Source organism: Nicotiana sylvestris, chromosome 1 (genome assembly GCF_000393655.2).
Source record: "Nicotiana sylvestris chromosome 1, ASM39365v2, whole genome shotgun sequence".
Lineage (NCBI taxonomy): Eukaryota > Viridiplantae > Streptophyta > Magnoliopsida > Solanales > Solanaceae > Nicotiana > Nicotiana sylvestris.
The window spans coordinates 170,941,747-170,961,514 of record NC_091057.1 but is presented as its reverse complement, the minus strand read 5'-3'; the positions used below and the strand labels follow the sequence as shown (position 1 = coordinate 170,961,514).

General features: G+C 40.3%; 1 protein-coding gene across 1 annotated transcript in view; it reads right to left on the bottom strand.

Moving 5' to 3' along the window:
• The window catches only part of LOC138877021 (uncharacterized), a 34,470-nt gene extending 15,407 nt beyond the window's left edge, over window positions 1–19,063 (bottom strand). Inside the window, exon 1 of the mRNA XM_070156407.1 lies at window positions 18,463–19,063. Within this exon, the coding sequence (XP_070012508.1) occupies window positions 18,463–19,063 (601 nt within the window). The remainder of the gene's footprint in view (window positions 1–18,462) is intronic.
• Window positions 19,064–19,768: the final 705 nt, after the last annotated feature.

Genomic DNA, 19,768 nt, shown 5'->3' with positions numbered 1-19,768 from the left:
AACGAACGAAATTTTTCTGCCCCAGTTTCACTAGGAAAATTTCGTGAGTTAATTGCCATAATAATCTATAGGATTGATGAGGGAATGGTAAAACTCCAGTCTAAAAAGCGCAACTCAGAGATTGGAGCCCTAATGTCACAAAAGGTAAAAATGCGCAACTCAGGGATTGGAACCCTAATGCTGGCTAAAGGAAAGTTGCTCAACTCAGGGATTTGAGCCCTAATGCTGGCTAAAGGGGGAAAAAACGCTCAACTCAGGGATTGGAGCCCTAATGTCGGCTAACAACAAACTGCTCAACTCAGGGATTGGAGCCCTAATGCTGGCTAAAGGAAAAACGCTCGACTCAGGGATTGGAACCTTAATGTCGGCTAAACAAGGAAAAACGCTCAACTTAGGGATTGGAGCCCTAATGCTGGCTAAAGAAAACTGCTCAACTCAGGGATTGGAGCCCTAATGTCAGCTAAAGGAAAAACGCTCAACTCAGGGATTGGAGCCCCAATGTCGACTAAAGGAAAGTTTCTCAACTCAGGGATTGGATCCCTAATGTCGGCTAACAGGAAAAATGCTCAACTCAGGGATTGGAGCCCTAATGCTGGCTAAATGGAAATTGCTCAACTCAGGGATTGGAGCCCTAATGTCGGCTAAAAAGAAAAATGTTCAACTCAGGGATTGGAACCCTAATGTTGGATAAAGGAAAAAATGCTCAACTCAGGGATTGGAGCCCTAATGTCGGCTAAAAGCAAATTGCTCAACTCAAGGATTGGAGCCCTAATGCTGGCTAAAGGGAAAAATGCTCAACTCAGGGATTGGAGCCCTAATGTCGGCTAAAAGCAAATCGCTCAGCTCAGGGATTGGAGCCCTAATGCTGGCTAAAGGAAAAATGCTCAACTCAGGGATTGGAGCCCTAATGTCGGCTAAAGGAAAAAATGCTCAACTCAGGGATTGAAGCCCTAATGCTGGCTAAAGGAAAAACGCTCAACTCAGGGATTGGAACCCTAATGCTGGCTAAAGGAAAGTTGCTCAACTCAGGGATTGGAGCCCTAATGCTGGCTTACAGATAATTGCTCAACTCAGGGATTGGATCCCTAATGCTGGCTTAAGGGAAATTCGCTCAACTCAGGGATTGGATCCCTAATGTCGGCTAACAGGAAAAATGCTCAACTCAGGGATTGGAGCTCTAATGCTGGCTAAATGGAAATTGCTCAACTCAGGGATTGGAGCCCTAATGTCGGCTAAAAAGAAAAATGCTCAACTCAGGGATTGGAGCCCTAATGCTGGCTAAAGGAAAAATGCTCAACTCAGGGATTGGAGCCCTAATGTCGGCTAAAAGCAAATTGCTCAACTCAGGGATTGAAGCCCTAATGCTGGCTAAAGGAAAAATGCTCAACTCAGGGATTGGAGCCCTAATGTCGGCTAAAAGCAAATCGCTCTGCTCAGGGATTGGAGCCCTAATGCTGGCTAAAGGAAAAATGCTCAACTCAGGGATTGGAGCCCTAATGTCGGCTAAAGGGAAAACGCTCAACTCAGGGATTGGAGCCCTAATGCTGGCTAAAGAAAAAACGTTTAACTCAGGGATTGGAGCCCTAATGCTGGCTAAAGGAAAGTTGCTCAACTCAGGGATTGGATCCCTAATGCTGGCTTACAGAAAATTGCTCAACTCAGGGATTAGAGCCCTAATGGTGGCTTACAGAAAATTGCTCAACTCAGGGATTGGAGCCCTAATGTTGGCTTAAGGGAAATTCGCTCAACTCAGGGATTGGAGCCCTAATGTTGGCTAAAGGAAAAATGCTCAACTCAGGGATTGGAGCCCTAATGTCGGCTAAAAGCAAATGTTGGGGATTCTAACTAACCCACTTTTTTTGAATTTTCTCCTCACTTCCTTTTCGTTTTTTTATTATTTATTTTTTATTATTATTTTTTTTAATGAAATGCAGGAGAGAATTTGAGGAAACTCCCCTTTTGGGTTGAATCCCTATTGCAAAGCTGTTTCTTGCATTCACGTATTTCTTTTCTTTTTGGGCGGCACCTGCTTCTTGCACGGTTGCTTTGGATCACACCTGTTTCAATTTTCCAAACAAAGAACAATTGTCAGTTTGAAAATGGTGGTTGGTTCGGTGGCCTTGATTGTTCCAATTGCTTTGTCCCGTCCTTATTCCTGTTGAGAAACTCTGCCATTGATTGGATTCACAGGAGAAACCCTTTTAAACTGCTCAGACTCGCATTTCCAGATTTTGTGATGATTTGCCTGTGTAAGGCTTTGGTTCTTCCATTCCATCCGGACTTAATGGGGATTTTTATTGGGGCAGACTCGTTGGGGATTTTTTTTTTTTTACAAGGCAGACTCTGTGGGGATTTGTACAAGGCAGACTCGTTGGGGATTAGCTGGGGCAGACTCTTTGGGGGATTTTTACAAGGGGAGACTCTGTGGGAATTTTTACAAAGGGAGACCCTGTGGGGATTTGTACAAAGGGAGACCATGTGGGGATTTGCCGGTTTTTTTTTGTGTGTGTGGGTGTGTGTGGCTTTACTTCGAAAGCAATCAACATCATGATCAATCGGGACTGAACTGACGTACCGCTGAAGCGGGGTATTTTCTTCGCTTCTTACTAAACGGAGCTCCGTGAAACCGGTCCTGCCACCTTTTCTTTCCAACACATCCGGAATTTAGAGTTAAAACGAAAAGGATTTAAGGAAAGGGTAAACAAAGAGCGGAGAAGACGAATTTTAAAAGAGAAGTGTCCCTTTCGGGACAAGAAAAACTTATCTGAGGAAAACATGCTGACTTTAAATTGACATGACATGCTTTTTGGACTGGATGTCCGACCTTCATGAACTTCCATTTCCTCATGAACCAAAACGGATCTATGTTTCCAAACCAGTGGAACCTTGCCAAAACTTTCTGACGTGGAATCATCTTTTCGGCCGACAGCGCCCTTTGCGGGTTTTCGCTAGTCGACCTCTCTCATTTCTCTCCTTGTTGTCGCTTGATAGCACTCTTTGCGAGTTTTTACTAAACAAGCTCTCTCATTTTCGATTTTTCTACTCCCGTCGCCTCACGGTGCCCGAAGGTTTTCACTAGCAAGACTCTCTCGTTTTATTTCTCTCAATTTTGAATGTACCGGCCTCCAATCATGATATCTCTTGGCTTCCCCTGCCCTTGGCAATTGATCCGAAGGACTTGTACTTGGCAAAAGAATTGTGGATGAAATTACAACTTCTGAACCATTTGGTGTACCCTAGTTTCAATTTCAGGGTAAATTGGATTTTTTTGGTGTGACTGAACCCCAGAGAGAGGCTGCCTACGTATCCTTTCGGAATCAAGTCAAACGTAGTTCAGGCCCCAATTTTTTTTTTTATGTAAGGTAGCCAAAGAAATGTAACCGGCTCAAAGGGCTTGTAGAGAGAGTTGATAGTGTTTGGGTAGTGGGAATAAAACCTTCATCATCTCAAATGTGCCAAGACCACTGAAGTAAAACTCAGACATAATACCTTTTTGACGGCATCCGCATTCACTGCCGTTTCAGGATCATTTCCTTCAATATCACCCAGATACAATGCTCCTCAGCAATATCTTCCTGATGATGTATGGGCCTTTCCAATTAGGAGCAAATTTTCCTTTCGCTTACTGGTAATGTGGCAGAGTGCGCCTTAATACCATTTGACCCACTTCAAAATTCCTGGGTCGTACTTTCTTGTTGTAAGCACGGGCCATTCTTTGTTGGTACAACTGCTCGTGACAAACCGCAGCCATTCGTTTCTCGTCAATCAAAGTCAACTGCTCCAATCGAGTCTTAACCCACTCGCTATCTTCAATTCCTACTTCGACAATGGTTCGGAGCGAAGGAATTTCCACCTCTGCTGGTATCACAGCCTCGGTCCCATAAACCAACAAGTAAGGGGTTGCCCCTACTGATGTGCGTACTGTAGTGCGATATCCCAGCAATGCAAAGGGTAACTGTTCATGCCATTGTCGGGAACTCTAGATCGTCTTCCTCAAAATCTTCTTGATGTTCTTGTTCGCTACTTCAACAGCGCCATTGGCCTTGGGCCGATAAGGAGTGGAGTTCCTATGCGTTATTTTGAACTGTTCGCAAACATCCCCCATCAAATGACTATTCAGGTTTGCCGCATTATCTGTGATGATAGTTGCAGGAATACCGAAACGACAGATAAGATTTGAATGTACAAAATCCACCACAGCCTTCTTAGTGACTGATTTAAGAGTGACAGCCTCTACCCATTTTGTGAAGTAGTCGATAGCGACCAATATGAACCTGTGCCCATTTGAGGCCTTTGCCTCGATCGGACCAATGACGTCCATGCCCCAAGCAACAAATGGCCAAGGTGCAGACATGGGATGCAGTTCTGTGGGAGGTGCGTGAATCAAATCACCGTGCACCTGACACTGATGACACTTTCGAACGAAGCTAAAACAGTCCTTTTCCATGGTCATCCAGTAATAACCCACTCGAAGGATTTTCTTTGCTAAAACATACCCATTGATGTGGGGCCCGAATACTCCTGCGTGTACCTCATACATGATTCTTCCTGCCTCCTCAACATCAACACATCTTAACAAGTTGAGGTCCGGGGTTCTTTTATACAATACCTCGCCGCTCAAAAAGAAACCACCTGCATGCCGCCTAATAGTCCTCTTTTGATATCCAGTAGCATGTTCGGGGTATTCTTGTGTCTTCAAGAACCTCTTGATATCATGGTACCATGGCTGGGTACACGATCCTGTCTCGATTACATTACAGTAACCGTGTCTTTCCTTGATTTGGATTTCCAAAGGATCGAAATGGGCATTGCCTGGGTAGGGTAACATTGACGCTAAGGTGGCAAGTGCATCCGCTAGTTCATTGTGACACCGCGGGATATACCTGAACTCTATTGATTTGAACCGCTTGCCTAGATCCTCCACGTGTTGTCGGTAAGGAAAGAGCTTGACATCCCGAGTTTCCCATTCACCTTGGGCTTGCCGGATAATCAGGTCAGAATCCCCCATTATCAATAAATCTTCAACATCCTGATCGATCGCCATATGCATGCCCATGATGCAGGCTTCATATTCAGCTGTATTGTTCGTGCAAAAGAAGCGCAGCCTAGCTGTAGTAGGATAGTGCTGACCAGAGGGTGAGATCAAGATTGCCCCAATTCCTACACCTTTGGCGTTTACGGCCCCATCAAAGAACATCTTCCAAACATGAGTGTTTTCCGAGACTACTTCTATGGTGTTTATTTCTTCATCTGGAAAATAAGTACTCAATGGTTGGTATTCCTCATCAATCGTATTTTTGGCCAAATGATCTGCTAACGCCTGGGCTTTTATTGTTGTGCGAGTGACATAGACTATGTCAAATTCCGTGAGCAAGATTTGCCACTTGGCCAGTCTGCCAGTAGGCATTGGTTTCTGAAATATGTATTTCAAAGGATCCAACCTGCTTATGAGGTAAGTAGTATGAGCTTGGAGATAATGTCTCAATTTTTGAGCCACCCATGTCAAAGCACAACACGTTCTTTCCAACAAAGTGTACTTGGCCTCATAGCTGGTGAATTTCTTGCTCAAGTAATAGATCGCCTGGTCTTTCTTTCCGGTTATGTCATGTTGCCCGAGGACGCAACCGAAAGAATTTTCCAAGACTGTTAGATACAAGAACAGGGGTCTCTCTGGCTCTGGCGGGACCAAAACTGGAGGATTTGAAAGATATTCTTTGATCTTGTCAAAAGCTTCTTGACACTCAACCGTCCATTTGATCGCTGCATCCTTCCTCAATAACTTGAATATGGGCTCACATGTGCTAGTCAGCTGGGAAATGAATCGACTGATATAGTTTAACCTGCCCAATATACTCATTACGTCTTTCTTCGTTCTTGGAGGAGGTAGATCTCGGATAGATTTAATCTTTGTTGGATCTAACTTGATACCTCTCCTGCTCACTATGAACCCAAAAGCTTGCCCGATGGTACTCCGAAGGCGCATTTAGCCGGGTTCAACTTCAAGTCGTACTTTCTCAGTCTCTCAAATAATTTCCTCAAGTCTTGGACATGATCGTCCTGAGTCCTGGACTTGACTATCACGTCGTCCACATACACCTCTATCTCTTGATGTATCATGTCATGAAAAATGGCAGTCATGGCTCTCATGTTAGTTGCCCCAGCATTCTTTAACAGTAAGTACCCCAAGGTGTAGTGAAGGCAGTTTTCTCGGCGTCTTCTTCATCCATCAACACCTGATGATATCCAGCGTAACAATCTACGAAGGACTGTATCTCATGTTTGGCACAATTATCAACAAGGATGTGGATGTTGGGCAATGGGAAATTGTCTTTGGGGCTCGCCCTGTTCAAATCTCAATAATCCATACATACCCGAGTCTTCCCATCTTTTTTCGGCACTGGAACTACATTCGCCAACCAAGTGGTGTACTGGACTACCCGAATTACTCCTGTTTTCAACTGCTTGGTGATTTCTCTTTAATTTTATCACTGACATCAGTTTTGAACTTTCTCTGCTTTTGTTGAACTGGAGGACAATCAGGGTGAATTGGCAATTTATGCACCACTAGATCAACACCTAATCCTGGCATGTCATCGTATGACCAAGCGAACACATCTTTAAATTCAAAAAGGAGTTGAATTATCGCGTCTCGTGTTTTCTCGTCCGCGTGAATGCTTATTTTGGTCTCTCGGATTTCTTCAGGAGTTCCCAAATTAACTGGTTCAGTGTCATTCAGATTCGGCTTAGGTTTATTCTCAAAGTGTTCCAATTCTCGATTTATTTCCCTAAAAGCCTTTTCTTCGTCATATTCCGGTTCTTTGTTTATTATTTCACAATTAAACAGCTCGTTGTGATCTGGGCGTGAAGTCTGCAAGCATGTCATATTATTTAAAGCCGCATTATTATAACCAAAAGGAAAAAATAGCAAAAATCAGAATAAAAGAAAAAGGAGGAAATACTGATTTTATTCCTTGGAATTGGTAAGATAACAAGGTTTATAATTCAGGAATTCAAAACAAGAAACTAAAGAAAAACATCCGAGTTACATCCTAGGATAACTCGTGATGCAGGAAAGGTGGCAGGACAGGTCTACCCGGACTCCTCCCTAGTTGGGAACGGCGTGGCCTCCCAATTCCGAAGCTTGGCATTTGGCCCCACATATAGCATTTCAGCGGTGCTTGTGCCTTCTCCCGATTGAAATATGTGAGTTTCATATAGCATTCCTCTGACTCACTCCGGCACTCCCCAATTTCCATCCTTAAACCTTTTATCAATCGTTCATCCGACCGGCTCCTTTGCTGGTTATCAGCGTCTATCCTCATCTGTTTGATCTGGGCCTTGAGCATCTCATTTTCCTGAGTCAACCTGTTCTTTTCTCCCAGATCAGTAGCAACTTGCACGTTGTGCTCATATTTTAGACCTTCAACTTGTTGCTTCAATTTGCTGATTTCGGCACGATAGCCTCTTTCTTTTGCTAACCAATCCCACTGCTTTTGCGACGACTCGGCGAAATTCAGGATGTGGGGTCTTTTAGCTGACCTTTCGTGTTCAAGTTCTCTTCTATACCACGCAAGGTAACCTGGCGCCATTTCACTTTTGGCCCGATCTTGCACACAAGTATCCGCTTTCAAATATTGATATTCATTCCAGATCTGGCGGATTTTTGCTTCAGGAAATTGTCCGTCAGGGCTAATCTCAATTGTTTTAGCACTAAGATCTTCCTCGTGTGGCACTATCTGGCATCTCCCGAGTTGTCTCAAGACTCGGCAGGGCGCGTAAGGTTGAATACTCTTAAGTCCCATCAGTAGAAAGTGAGTTCTAGTTGCTGGCATATACATGACCTCATCAACATGCAACCATCCCAGTGTCCACTGTATTTGGCTGGCAGTGAGAGTCTGAAAGAATGAAGTCCATGCCATAACTCTGTTGGGCAGACTGATCTCTTTGGTTCTCGTGTAAAAATCTTCTATACAAGTTTTCTTCGAGGAACTATGGCTCAAAAGTTCGGAACGATGGCAGAGATGTTCAGTCATCCATATTTGTAGCAGCAAGTTACACCCTTCGAAGAAATTCCCCCGGCTTTGCAGGCTGTGAGAGCTCGAAAGATATCAGATACCACCATAGGCGCGAGAGTACTATCATTCTGAGTGAGCAAAGTACTGACGACCCCGGATATTTTCAGATCAATATTTCCGTCCATCCTTGGAAATACCAGAAGGCCCAAAAATGTTATCATGAAAGCCACCCGTCTGTGCTCATCCCACTTCTGACGACTACCTTTGCTGCATAACTTGTTAATCGGATTATTGAATCCTCCTACATGACCATACCTGTCGTATATGAAGCATGGATTACAAAAACCGGCGGCCAAATCTGGGTTATGGACCGTCCTGGGTATTTTTAGTGAGTCTAGAAATCGATGCACCGTGACAGCTCTTGGGGCAACCAGGTATTTTTGCCTTAATGGAAGTTCAGCATTTCCGATGTACCCAGTCATTTCCTCCAGAGTCGGGGTGAGTTCAAAATAGGAGAAGTGGAAAACATTGTGCGCTGGGTCCCAGTAGGTGACCAAAGCTCTTATGATATCTCCCCGAGGCTGGATTTCCAATAAACCCGTGAGACCTTTCAGATATTTCTTGACCTCATCTTGCCCTTCAGCACCTAGATCATTCCACCATAACCGTAACTTGACAGGGATTTTAGTCATTATCGAAAAGTGTTCATTTTGCATTGTGCTCATCCTGCACATTTATTAAGGTGACTTTAAGCAAAAATGAATTGACTCAAAAAATATTTTGACTATATTTTTAAAAAGAAGATCCGATTTTCGAATACGGGCTTTCAGCACTTCGGGGATGAAGATTTTAAGACTATGAGGGTCAACCGATCAAAAACAATAAAAGATGACCGAAAGTGGCCGTTTATGCAAAATCAGCCTTCCGCCGTCCCTTTCGGGAACATTTGGCTATTTTTGACAAAAACAATCACTTGATTTATTTATGACTCTTTTTTTAGTAATGAACCAACATGGGGAACACGGCCTCACAGAGCCTCGGGGACGAGGATCCTAAGGCCGTTGGGCAATTTGGTCAGAAAAATAAAAATGACCAATAATGGCCGTTTGTGCAAAGTCAGCCTTTCGGCGTCCCTTTCGGGAACATTCGGCTATCCTTGACAAAACGGCATTACCCGACTCATTCATGACGGAATTAAAATTCTAACATTTTGGCTATTTTGAAAAGGGGAGGTTGGACCCGATGAGAGTTGCCTACGTATCTCGCACCCTGTGAGAATCAAACCGGCGTAGTTCGGGCTGATCAGAAATAGGGGAAACAAACTAAATCCTTTTTTTTGAATAAAATCTTTTAAAGAAAAGGAGGAAAACTATTTTCTGGATTTTTATATATATTTTTTTTATTATTTGTTTTTTTTTTGAAAAGAGACGAAGACTAAGGAAATATTTTGAATTTTAAACTTCTTTTCACTCTTTTTTTTTTGAAATTTCGAAAATCTTTTAAAGAGACTACAAATGAAACAATATATTTTTTTGAATTTTGAATTTTCCCCCTTTTTTTTTACTTTTAAATAAATTTTTTTTTTTTGGATTTTGAAAGTGATTAAAAGAAATTTTTTTTATATGTTTTTTTTATATATAAATCAAACTAAAAGATAAATTTTGTTTTCATTTTTTTTCTTTTTTTTTTAGAAAATTCCGGCGAGGTTTTGATACTACTTGGACATTGGTTTTATTTTTCCAAAAAATAAGTAATTATCTCCCTACGCTGCTATTTTCTTCTTCTTTTTTTAATTTTTTTTTTAGAAACCGGTCAGCATGCAGAACTGAAGCAAATAAATGCGCAAAACAAACGGGATGCAGCAGGATGGTCTTTTCATTTCCGGTTGCCTGTCCTAGATGGATCCAACCCTTGTGTTGAGTCCCCTATGTCAAATGCAACATGATGCAAATAAGCGTTCCTACTAGGGATCCTGCATGAGGTTTTGTTATACTAGGTTTATAACCTGGGTATATGTTCTAGACTGTGTACCCGAGCGGATAACTCGAGTCGAGGAGGGGGCTACGTACTGGGGACCCGCGAGATCGTCCGGCTTTGTAACTTGTTCGGCCTCTTTCTTATTTCAGGTATTGACACTAATAGAATAGAGAGTCTCAACCAGCGAGCTTCTCCCCGGAGGTAAGAAGAGAAGGGTTTCGGCACAGTTTATATACAGTTCAGATAATATTAAAGCGGTAAAAGCAACATTTAGCACATTAGGCTCAAACATGCAATAAAATCAGATAATAAATAAAACCAATTATAACAATTATTCTAAGCTCGAATTCTTGAACCCTAAACTAGTGGTTCTGGGTTCAGTCCCCAGCAGAGTCGCCAGAGCTGTCACACCTCCTTTTTGCGCGCCCGCCCCGAAGGATAAAGGCGCGAGGGAGTTTTTCCAATTTAAGTGACAATATTCGAAATGGGATTATTTATTTAATTCAGAGTCGCCACTTGGGAAAGGTTTGGCTTTTGGTGTCCCAAGTCACCGGTTAATCTTGAATCCCAAATCGAGGAAAATATTCGATTTTCCAAATGAAGTTTGCGAACCAGAAATTCTAAGTAAGGAATTCTGTTGACCCAAGGGAAGGTGTTAGGCACCCCCGAATCCCGTGGTTCTAGCACGGTCACTTAAATTGCTATAATGGCTTAAATATCTGGTTTTAATACATGTTATAACGTATGTTCTTTTTTTATTTATTTAAGTTTAAAACCGCTTTTATTATTATTATTTTTATAGAATTGCAACGTCGTAAAAATGCATCTCGAACCACGTCACAATCAATGCACCCGTGGTTGTTAACACATTTCGACTCCGTTGAGATTTGAATTTGGGTCACATAAATGCGCACCCGATTTTAAGAATGTAATTTAATTAAGTCGCGCCTAAAGAATCTAACGCGTTATTATCTTTGGGGAAGGCAGTGAAATTCACTAAACAGTCCATCCCAAATTCTAAGTATTTATTATGATCAATTATTGAGGGCCCCGCAATTTGCATTTTTATTTGGCGAGGCTCGTCTCATTTTTGAAAGGATAAACCTACAGCGACTACATTTTTCTATTATGTTTGTCTCCAAAATGAAAGAAAGAAAAATATACGCTAATTAAATTACGAGCTTGGCAAGTTTGAGCCTTTTATCAATTATTGGGTTACAAAAATGCTAAACGCAAAATCGCAATCGAATTTACTCAAAGAAAATTGTTTCATGCCTTATTCTATAATTGAACATTACTAAAAAAAAATGAAATTATAAATAAGATATAGAATTGACAAGCGCTATCGTCAAAACAAACCTTTTATTCTTTAACTAATTTAAACCTCACATTATTAGACAAATTGAACCATTGGAACTAATTTTTATTATTTGAAAATGGGCCAAACTTGACTACCAACATATTCGAAAGTTGTTAAACTTAATCGACACTTTGAAAATCTATTGCCTTTGAAAGAACTCTGACAAACCTGGTTTGAAACCAAGCCATGCCTATTAAGTTCATAACTTTAAGCCTTACTACATCGAATCAAACTTCAAATACGGCAGACTTAACGATTCTGTGAAATTACTCGCTTAATATCCTACTAGTCAACGTCAACATTTAAACAGGTTTATTTTTCAAATCAACAACTACGGGATATGACCTTTATAAACTATCTACATAATTTAAATTTTTGTCACAAAAATCTACACACCTAACAGTTTCAATTATACAGTCATGTTTCCAGTATTCATACAAAAATATAAAAAAACAGAACTAATATTAGATGAATCTACTTCGTTTGACATCTATGAAATTGAAGGCGATAAATAACATCCACATGTACAGATTCGCTGCATAATCCTGTTTCAACTTCAATTCAAGTTATATCAAGGTGATTCGAGGTATGTACCTGGATGTTGAAACACAACAACAAGAAGAAGAAAGCAGAAAAATCAACAGCAGCAAAATGATGGCAGCAGCAACAGAATGGCAGCAGCAAACAACAAACACCGCAGCAACAACCAACCAATATAGGAATGTTTCTAACCCAAACAACCAGAAAATTTCGACAGAAAAACCAACCAACAATGGCAAACGAAACAAATAACTCGGATAAACAGCACAAAGACTCGAAAATCACCCAAGTGCTTTCAAAAGTGAACTTAAATGTTTTGGAAACTTCACCAAGGTAAACTTGACCAGAAAATCAACTCAAACAGACCCAAATCTATTTTTTTTTGTCTTCTAATGTTTTTGTTTTGGATTTTTTAATATCAAACTTCAATCTAGAAATCGGAGAGAAAGAGCTGTTTAGAGGGAGTTTTGATGGCTGAAATTTCTTAGTTTTCAGGGGTGTCCTCTTTCTTTCTTTTTGATCTTTTTGTTTGCCCTTTATCAATGGAAACTTTCTGTTTTTTATAGCCAGGAATCCCCCCCTTTCCAGCCTGTTCGTATCCCATTTTAAAACTGAACTCCCCCCATGTTCTCTTTTCTGTTTTTTCCACTCACCAACTAAAGAAAAGTATCCCTCCCATGAGATTCCCCCTGATAGCCCTTCTCTTTAATATTAAAAGTGGTTTTCCTTTTATTAAACTAAACAAAGTATGGGCAGCATGAATATGCCCTGACAGCACATGCTGTCAAGTTAATTTTAATCCATTAAAGGCTCCAATGCACATGCTGTCCACAAAAGTAGATTAATAGGGACAACAATTCTATATCAATTCGAATTGAACTCTGAAATCTATACCAAAACTAATAGCTATAACCAATCCTTAAGTGATTTTGATTCAACTAAACAGGCTAAACACAGTGCAATCAATTCTCAAAAGCCTCAGTAAACAAATCAACAGTATGAGTCAGATTAATACCATTCCAAACTGAAACTAATTGACGACATGTATCGAATCGACTACGCGAAATACAACACATTCAATCAATACCCAATGAATCAGAATTGAACAGTATTAACAGGGGGTGCAACTCGTACTGTCAGAACAAAGTTAAACCTGAAACTAATTAATCGACCAAATTTATTTTCAATCGATTATATAGTTTACACACATACACTCAATCAGTTAATAGAGAAAAACTCGACCAAATAAAAGGTCCAGGCAAGATGGACAGAATAGTCGACACAAAAATACAAAATAAATCAACTAAACATTTGGACACATGAACAAACATTTAATCATAACAAACAACATGAACTGACAAGGAAAAGAAAAAGAAATACCTTAAAGAATTGACCCTATCTCGAATTTTGAATCGACCCTCTTTTGGGAGTTGAACGGACTTTAATCGAAGTGTTCTCAACTGAGAACACTTCGATTAAGGTCTATTAAACCCCAACCTTCTTGTTTAATAGGACAAAAACTTAGTTTCTGGATTTCTAGGGTTCTTAGGACGGATTAGGGACTCGGGGTTTTCTGGTTAGATTCGGACAAAACCAAGCTTGGTTTGGTCACGAGGGAGGTCAGGGGGGGGTACCTGTAAGCACGTGATTTTTGCTTCACGGACAATCGCTCCAAAAGAAAATAAAAATAGTGACAAATGGCTTCGCTGTACAATTTTTCGATCTTTCCGTGACATGTGTTGTTAGTCGTTTGTGAGTCTGTCCATTTTGCATCTAGTCATTATCAAACAAAAATACAAAAAATATATGTGTCGTTAAAAGAAAATTCAAAAATATAAATATATGTGCGTCGTTCGTTCTAGGTTGTGATTTAACTTACTTAAATATTTTCGTGATAATTGTGTGGGAATGTTACATTATTGTTGATGTTAATTTCATTATTTTATTTTTGTTTAAAAGAAAAAAAAAAGAGTGAGGGATTAAAATCGATTTTGGCCCAGAAATTGAAACAAAAAAAAAAGCCCAAAAACGGCACTCAGACCCAGTCCAAATCCGGCCTGCCCAAACGTCGATTCAAACGACGCCGTATCGGCATCCTTATTAGAGCCGTTGATCGGATTCAAACAAACGGTCTTGATCAAGCCACTCACTCAACCCCAAATGACGTCGTCTTAGGCGTTTGATCTGAGCCGTTCAACCCCTTGATCCAACGGACCCCGGCTTTCCCCCTAAACCCGTCCAGTTTTGACCCGATCCAGCCTTACCCGGCCTCACCCACTACCAAAACCCAAACGACACCGTCTTTCCTAAGTGGATAGATCCTGGCCATAGACCTCATTTGATCCGACGGCCAGGATCTAAAGCCCTAGACCATATATAAACTCAACCCTTCACCCCACGCCCCCTATCCGAACCCCCCTTCAGTCATCTCCTTCCCCGAACCCTGAAACCCCCAAACCCTAACGCCGCCCTAGTTTCCTTTTCACCTAAAGCCGGCGGCACGAACGCCGGTGACCACCCCCTTCACACCCCTAAAGCATCCAACCACCCTGAACACGAATCCACTAACCACGAACCTCGAATCACCTCCTATCGTCTCGAATCTGGATTTGAAGATTCGAGACAAAACTCGATCTATACCAAACCTCCCCATCTTCATACCAGACACTCCCCTGACCTTCCTCGTGACCAAACCAAGCTTGGTTTGGTCCGAATCTACCCACAACTCCCTAAAAATCAGATCTGGAGATCCAAAACCTAGAACACTAATAGCCTTGGAATCCGGCCGGTCTTAACAAGGGTTTGAGGTCTAATAGACCTTAATCAAGGTGTTCTCATGTGAGAACACCCTGATTAAAGTTTGTTCGGCCTCAATAGTTCGAAGTTGAGTCAGATTGGGGTCAGTTTGGTTTAAACTCTTTCAGTAAGTTTTCTTTCTCTTTGTTTTAGTTTTGATTGAATGGTTAGCATGCTTTGTTGTGCCTGTTTGTTATTGTGTGATGTTTTCTTAATTTCTCCCGTCTCTGTCAAAGACCTTTTATTTGGTCGTTTGATTTTCTATGTGTGCTCTGATTATACTCTGTGATATACATGTTCGTCAATTAGATTAGTCGTCAAAAGAGTTTAATTCATCTAGGTTCCCAGTGTTTGAACAAATTTGTCTGAAGTCATTCGGGACTCTATACGTGTTGTTTATATGAATGATTGATTGTTATGTGTTACGATTAATATAGTCGAGTCGATATATGTCGTCAATTAGTTTCAGTCGTTAATGGTAACAACTTGATTCGTATTGCTTATTTCTGCTGTGATCGTATTTGAGTCCTATTAGGAACTAAATTGTATTGCCTATTGATTTTGTTCAAATTGAATTAAAGAACATCTAGGGGAAAAGTTATAATGGCAGATTCAGACTTTGATTTTAAAACACGATGCCATTTGGTTTAGACCGTGGGTAGCATGTGTATGGTTAGCTTTAAGGGATTAAAATAATTGGACAGCATGTGCTGTCAGATTATATTCCTACTGCCCATACTTTGGTTAAATAAACAAGTGATTAGTACATTTTAACAAAAAAAGAGAGAGGGGCTGTCAGGGATTTGATGGGAGTTTTGTTTATTTAAAAGAAGTGAGTGGAAAAACAACGAGGAGGGGGCAATTTTGAGTTATAAAACAGACTGTAAAGTGTTAAGGTTAGGCTATAAAAGAGGAGACCTTCCATTAGAACAGGGGGATTATTTTTTGAGTCTGGAGAGATCTTGGGAGTAAGAAAAACTGAAAAGGAAAAACAGAAATAAATTTCAGAACATTGTGAATGAGTATTGTCTAGAAGAAACTGTGCAAGAGTCCAGTTTGATCAGGTTTTCTGTGGGGTTTTGCTTTTCCTGTTGTCTGCCAAGCTTTCTTGTGGTCATTGGATTTCTGTTGCTGTTACATTCAACATTCTGGGCTGTTGTTTCTTACTCTGTTCTTTTTCTGGGATTGTTCATTTGTTGCTCGACTCCTTGCTGAGCTTCACCATTATTGGCTGGTTGTTTGTTGCTGTGTTGTTGCTGTGAATCTGTTGCTGATGTGTTTGTTGCATACTACTCAACTGATTACTCTCTTTCTTTCTTTCCTCTCTATACCAGGTACACAACCAATGCACTGTCAAAATATAATTGGAAAAAATGAGCATGAATACAAATGAAAGATCCTGAAGAATGTCTCTTATACATAGATTGTCACATTAAATATTCATGCAATGTGTAATAGTTTTACATTTTTGTTCTGGGTACTAGAGGTAGTCTTCATGCCTATAAATGTCAATGCATGGTAGTTGAATGCTAGAATGTGTATATAGGTTGGTGATGAGAGTATGCCCAAGGCAGTAGGTTGTATCTCATATTTAGTTCAATGGTGTAGCATAAGCCTGTAATGTATGTCAAGCATGAAATTCGTACACTGTAAATAAGTTCTTTCCTTTCCAATGAATTGCTATATATAACTCTTGAAACCATGTTTTAAGATCAAGAACACACATTCAGGGCCTCAACCTCATGAAGGTCGAGCCCCGGCCAAAAACAGCCCAGGCAGGCCCGCATCGAACGAGCAGTGGCCCAGGTCTGGCCTATTGTGCATGGGCTAGAGTTGGGCCCGTGATTATTTATTCAATTGGCTATGCACGCAGCCTCGTTCCTGATTTTTTAAGCATTTCCGAATCCCGCTATAAGTAACCTGCAAACATGTAACTAAGTAGGATCATTGCTTTCATTAGTAGAGGCAAACGTAATAGAAAAATGTAGTCACCATAGGTCTATCCTTTAAAAATAAAAATGAGACGAGCCTCGCCAAAATAAATCATACATCGCCGGGGCCCTCAATAAAATACATAACAATTGACTAGACTTTGGATTTGGCCGTTTAATGAACCTTCACGGCCTCTTCCTAAAATAACAATACGCTAGTCGCTTTAGGCGCGTCTTAATAATTTATTCTCCTTAAATCGGGTGCACATTTATGTGACCCAAATCCAAATCTCAACCGAGTCGAAATATGTCAACAACCACGGGTGCATTGATGTAACGTGGTTCGAGATATGTTTTCACGACGTTGCAAGTTCTATAAAAATAACAGTGAATGATAAAAGCGGTTAAAAGATAAAATTGGCACATAAGTTCTCACTTGTATAAAATCAGATAATCAAGCCGAATATAACAGTTGAGCGACCGTGCTAGAACCACGGAACTCGGGAATGCCTAACACCTTCTCCCGGGTTAACAGAATTCCTTATCCGGATTTCTGGTACGCATACCATAATATAGAGTCATTCTTTTCCTCGATTCGGGATTAAAATTGGTGACTTGGGACACCCTAAATATCCCAAGTGGCGACTCTGAAATAATTAAACCAATCCCGTTTCGATTGTCCTTTAATTGGAAAAAACTCCCTTGTACCCTCCCGGGTGCGTAAAAAGGAGGTGTGACAGTACCTGGCATGGATTTGGGGTGGTTTGGCATGGGTTGGGGTCCGGCTCGAATCTTCAAACAAAGATTCGAGACGGTGGGGGAAGATTCGAGACCCATGGCTTGTGGATCTGTGTTCAGGGGGTCGAGGTGTACTAGGGGTGTTAGTCTGGGGGTCACTAGCATTGTTGCCGCCGGGTTTACGGTGAGGGGAAAGGGGGCGGCGCTAGGGTTCTAAGAGGTTTGGGTTTGGTGAGGGAGACGAAGAGAGGAGGGGGGTTTGGCTTAGGGTGCGGGGTGAGAGGGGCAGGTTTATATACGGGGTGAGTGAGTGAATCCAAGCCGTTAGATCTAATGAGATCAACGGTTTGAATCACTTTAACTATATGAAACGGGGTCGTTTTGTCTCAGAGGGGACTAGGTCGATTTTGACGGGAATGGGTCGGGCTAATGAGGTGTGTCGGAGACCGTAGGATTGAACAAGATGGACGGCTCCAATTGAGTGTCGTTTGGTTTAAAATGGGAGTTGAACTGGACCGTTAGATATGTTTGATCAACGGTCCAGATCTGATAGTCCCTAAACGACGTCGTTTGGTGAGGCTATAGAGATCATGAAAACGGACTGGGTCATGAAATGATTTCGGCCTGATTTTTGGTCTCACATTTGAGCCCAAATCCGGATTTTCTCCAATTTAAACTCTTTTCTTTTCCTTCTTTTGATTTCTAATTTAAACAAAATTCCTACCTAAGTTGTAAAATCAAAATAAAACTTATATGAATATTGATTACTACTTAAACAACAATTATCACACACATTAACCATTTAAATAAAATAAAATCACTTAATGACAACAAATAGAATAAAAGATGCATATTTTTTTGTGATTTTCCCTTAAAACCAAATTATGGTTTGATTAATTCCTAATAGAAGAACGATATCCTAAACTTACACGCGACATATATTTTTTAATATTTTTATTTGACAAAACTAAACAATCACAAAAAAAACTACAAATAACTACCAAAAATGCCACGTAAATTCCAAAAATTGTACAACAAAACCATTTGTTTTATTTTTTGATTTCTTTTGGAGTAATTGTCGCGTAAACAAAAATCATGTGCTCACAAACACCAGGAAAATTTCTTCCTTTTCCACGGCCACGACCACGACCACGAATAGGGCCATGGCCTTTTCCACGCTTAGCATAATGGGAATACACCTCATCCGCTTTAGGCAATGGTGTAGACCCAGTGGGTCGATTTTCGTGATTTCTCATGAGCAATTCGTTGTTTCGTTCAGCCACAAGGAGAAGAGAAATCAACTCAGAGTACTTCTTGAAACTTTTCTCTCTGTACTGCTGTTGCAGGACCATATTGGAGGCATGAAAGATTGTAAAGGTTTTTTCAAGCATATCATAATCAGTGATAGTATCTCCATAAAGTTTCAATTTAGAAGTAATTCTGAACATCGCAGAATTATATTCAGAAACAGATTTAAAGTCTTGGAGCCTTAGATGTGCCCAATCATATCGTGCTTGTGGAAGAGTGACGAACTTTAAGTTGTCATATCTTTCCTTTAAGCCATTCCATAAAATAAGTGGATCTTTGACTGTGAGATATTCTATTTTTAACCTTTCATCAAGGTGATGGCGCAAGAAAATCAAGGCCTTAGCACAGTCTTGGGTAGATGCTTTATTTTTGTCTTTAGTGACGTCTCCGAGACCCATTGCATCCAAATGGATTTCAACATCCAACACTCATGTCATATAGTTCTTGCCCGAAATTTCAAGGGCAACGAACTTTCTTTTCATAATGTCAGTCATAATTAAAAAGAGAAGAAAAGTTATACCTTAATCTTCTCAAAGAGCTTCTTGAGACGGTAGAGTCTCATGCTGATAACGTGTAATAAAACAATAAAAGTAGAATAATATTGCAGAGAAAGAGAGAGTAATTCTTATTGAATTTTGGGATGATATACAATGGGGTAAGATCCCTCTATTATTAGGGGAAAAATGACTTAGCCACAAAGTGAAACTCTCTACAAGATAGACATTCACTCTAAATAGAATTCTATTCATAACATTTATATAGTTCTATCCAATGTTTTAAAAGGCGGGGGCGTGAGGCGAGGCGGTTTACCTCCAACAAGGAGAGGCGTAAGCCCTAAAACATGGGGCGTAAGTTCCACGGATCTTTAAATTTTACTAATTTAAAGAATTTCAAGATAGTATAAATAAAAAATAATTATAAAAATTACAAAATTATGACAAATAATCTATTTAAAATATTTATAAATTATATGAATAATAAAGTATGGATTATTATATAATAAAACGTAACAAAATTAAGTTAATAAATAAATACTTTTAAATGAAAGATTTATTTAAAATTTACTATCATAGCAGTCTTAGTGGATAACGTGCAATAATTTT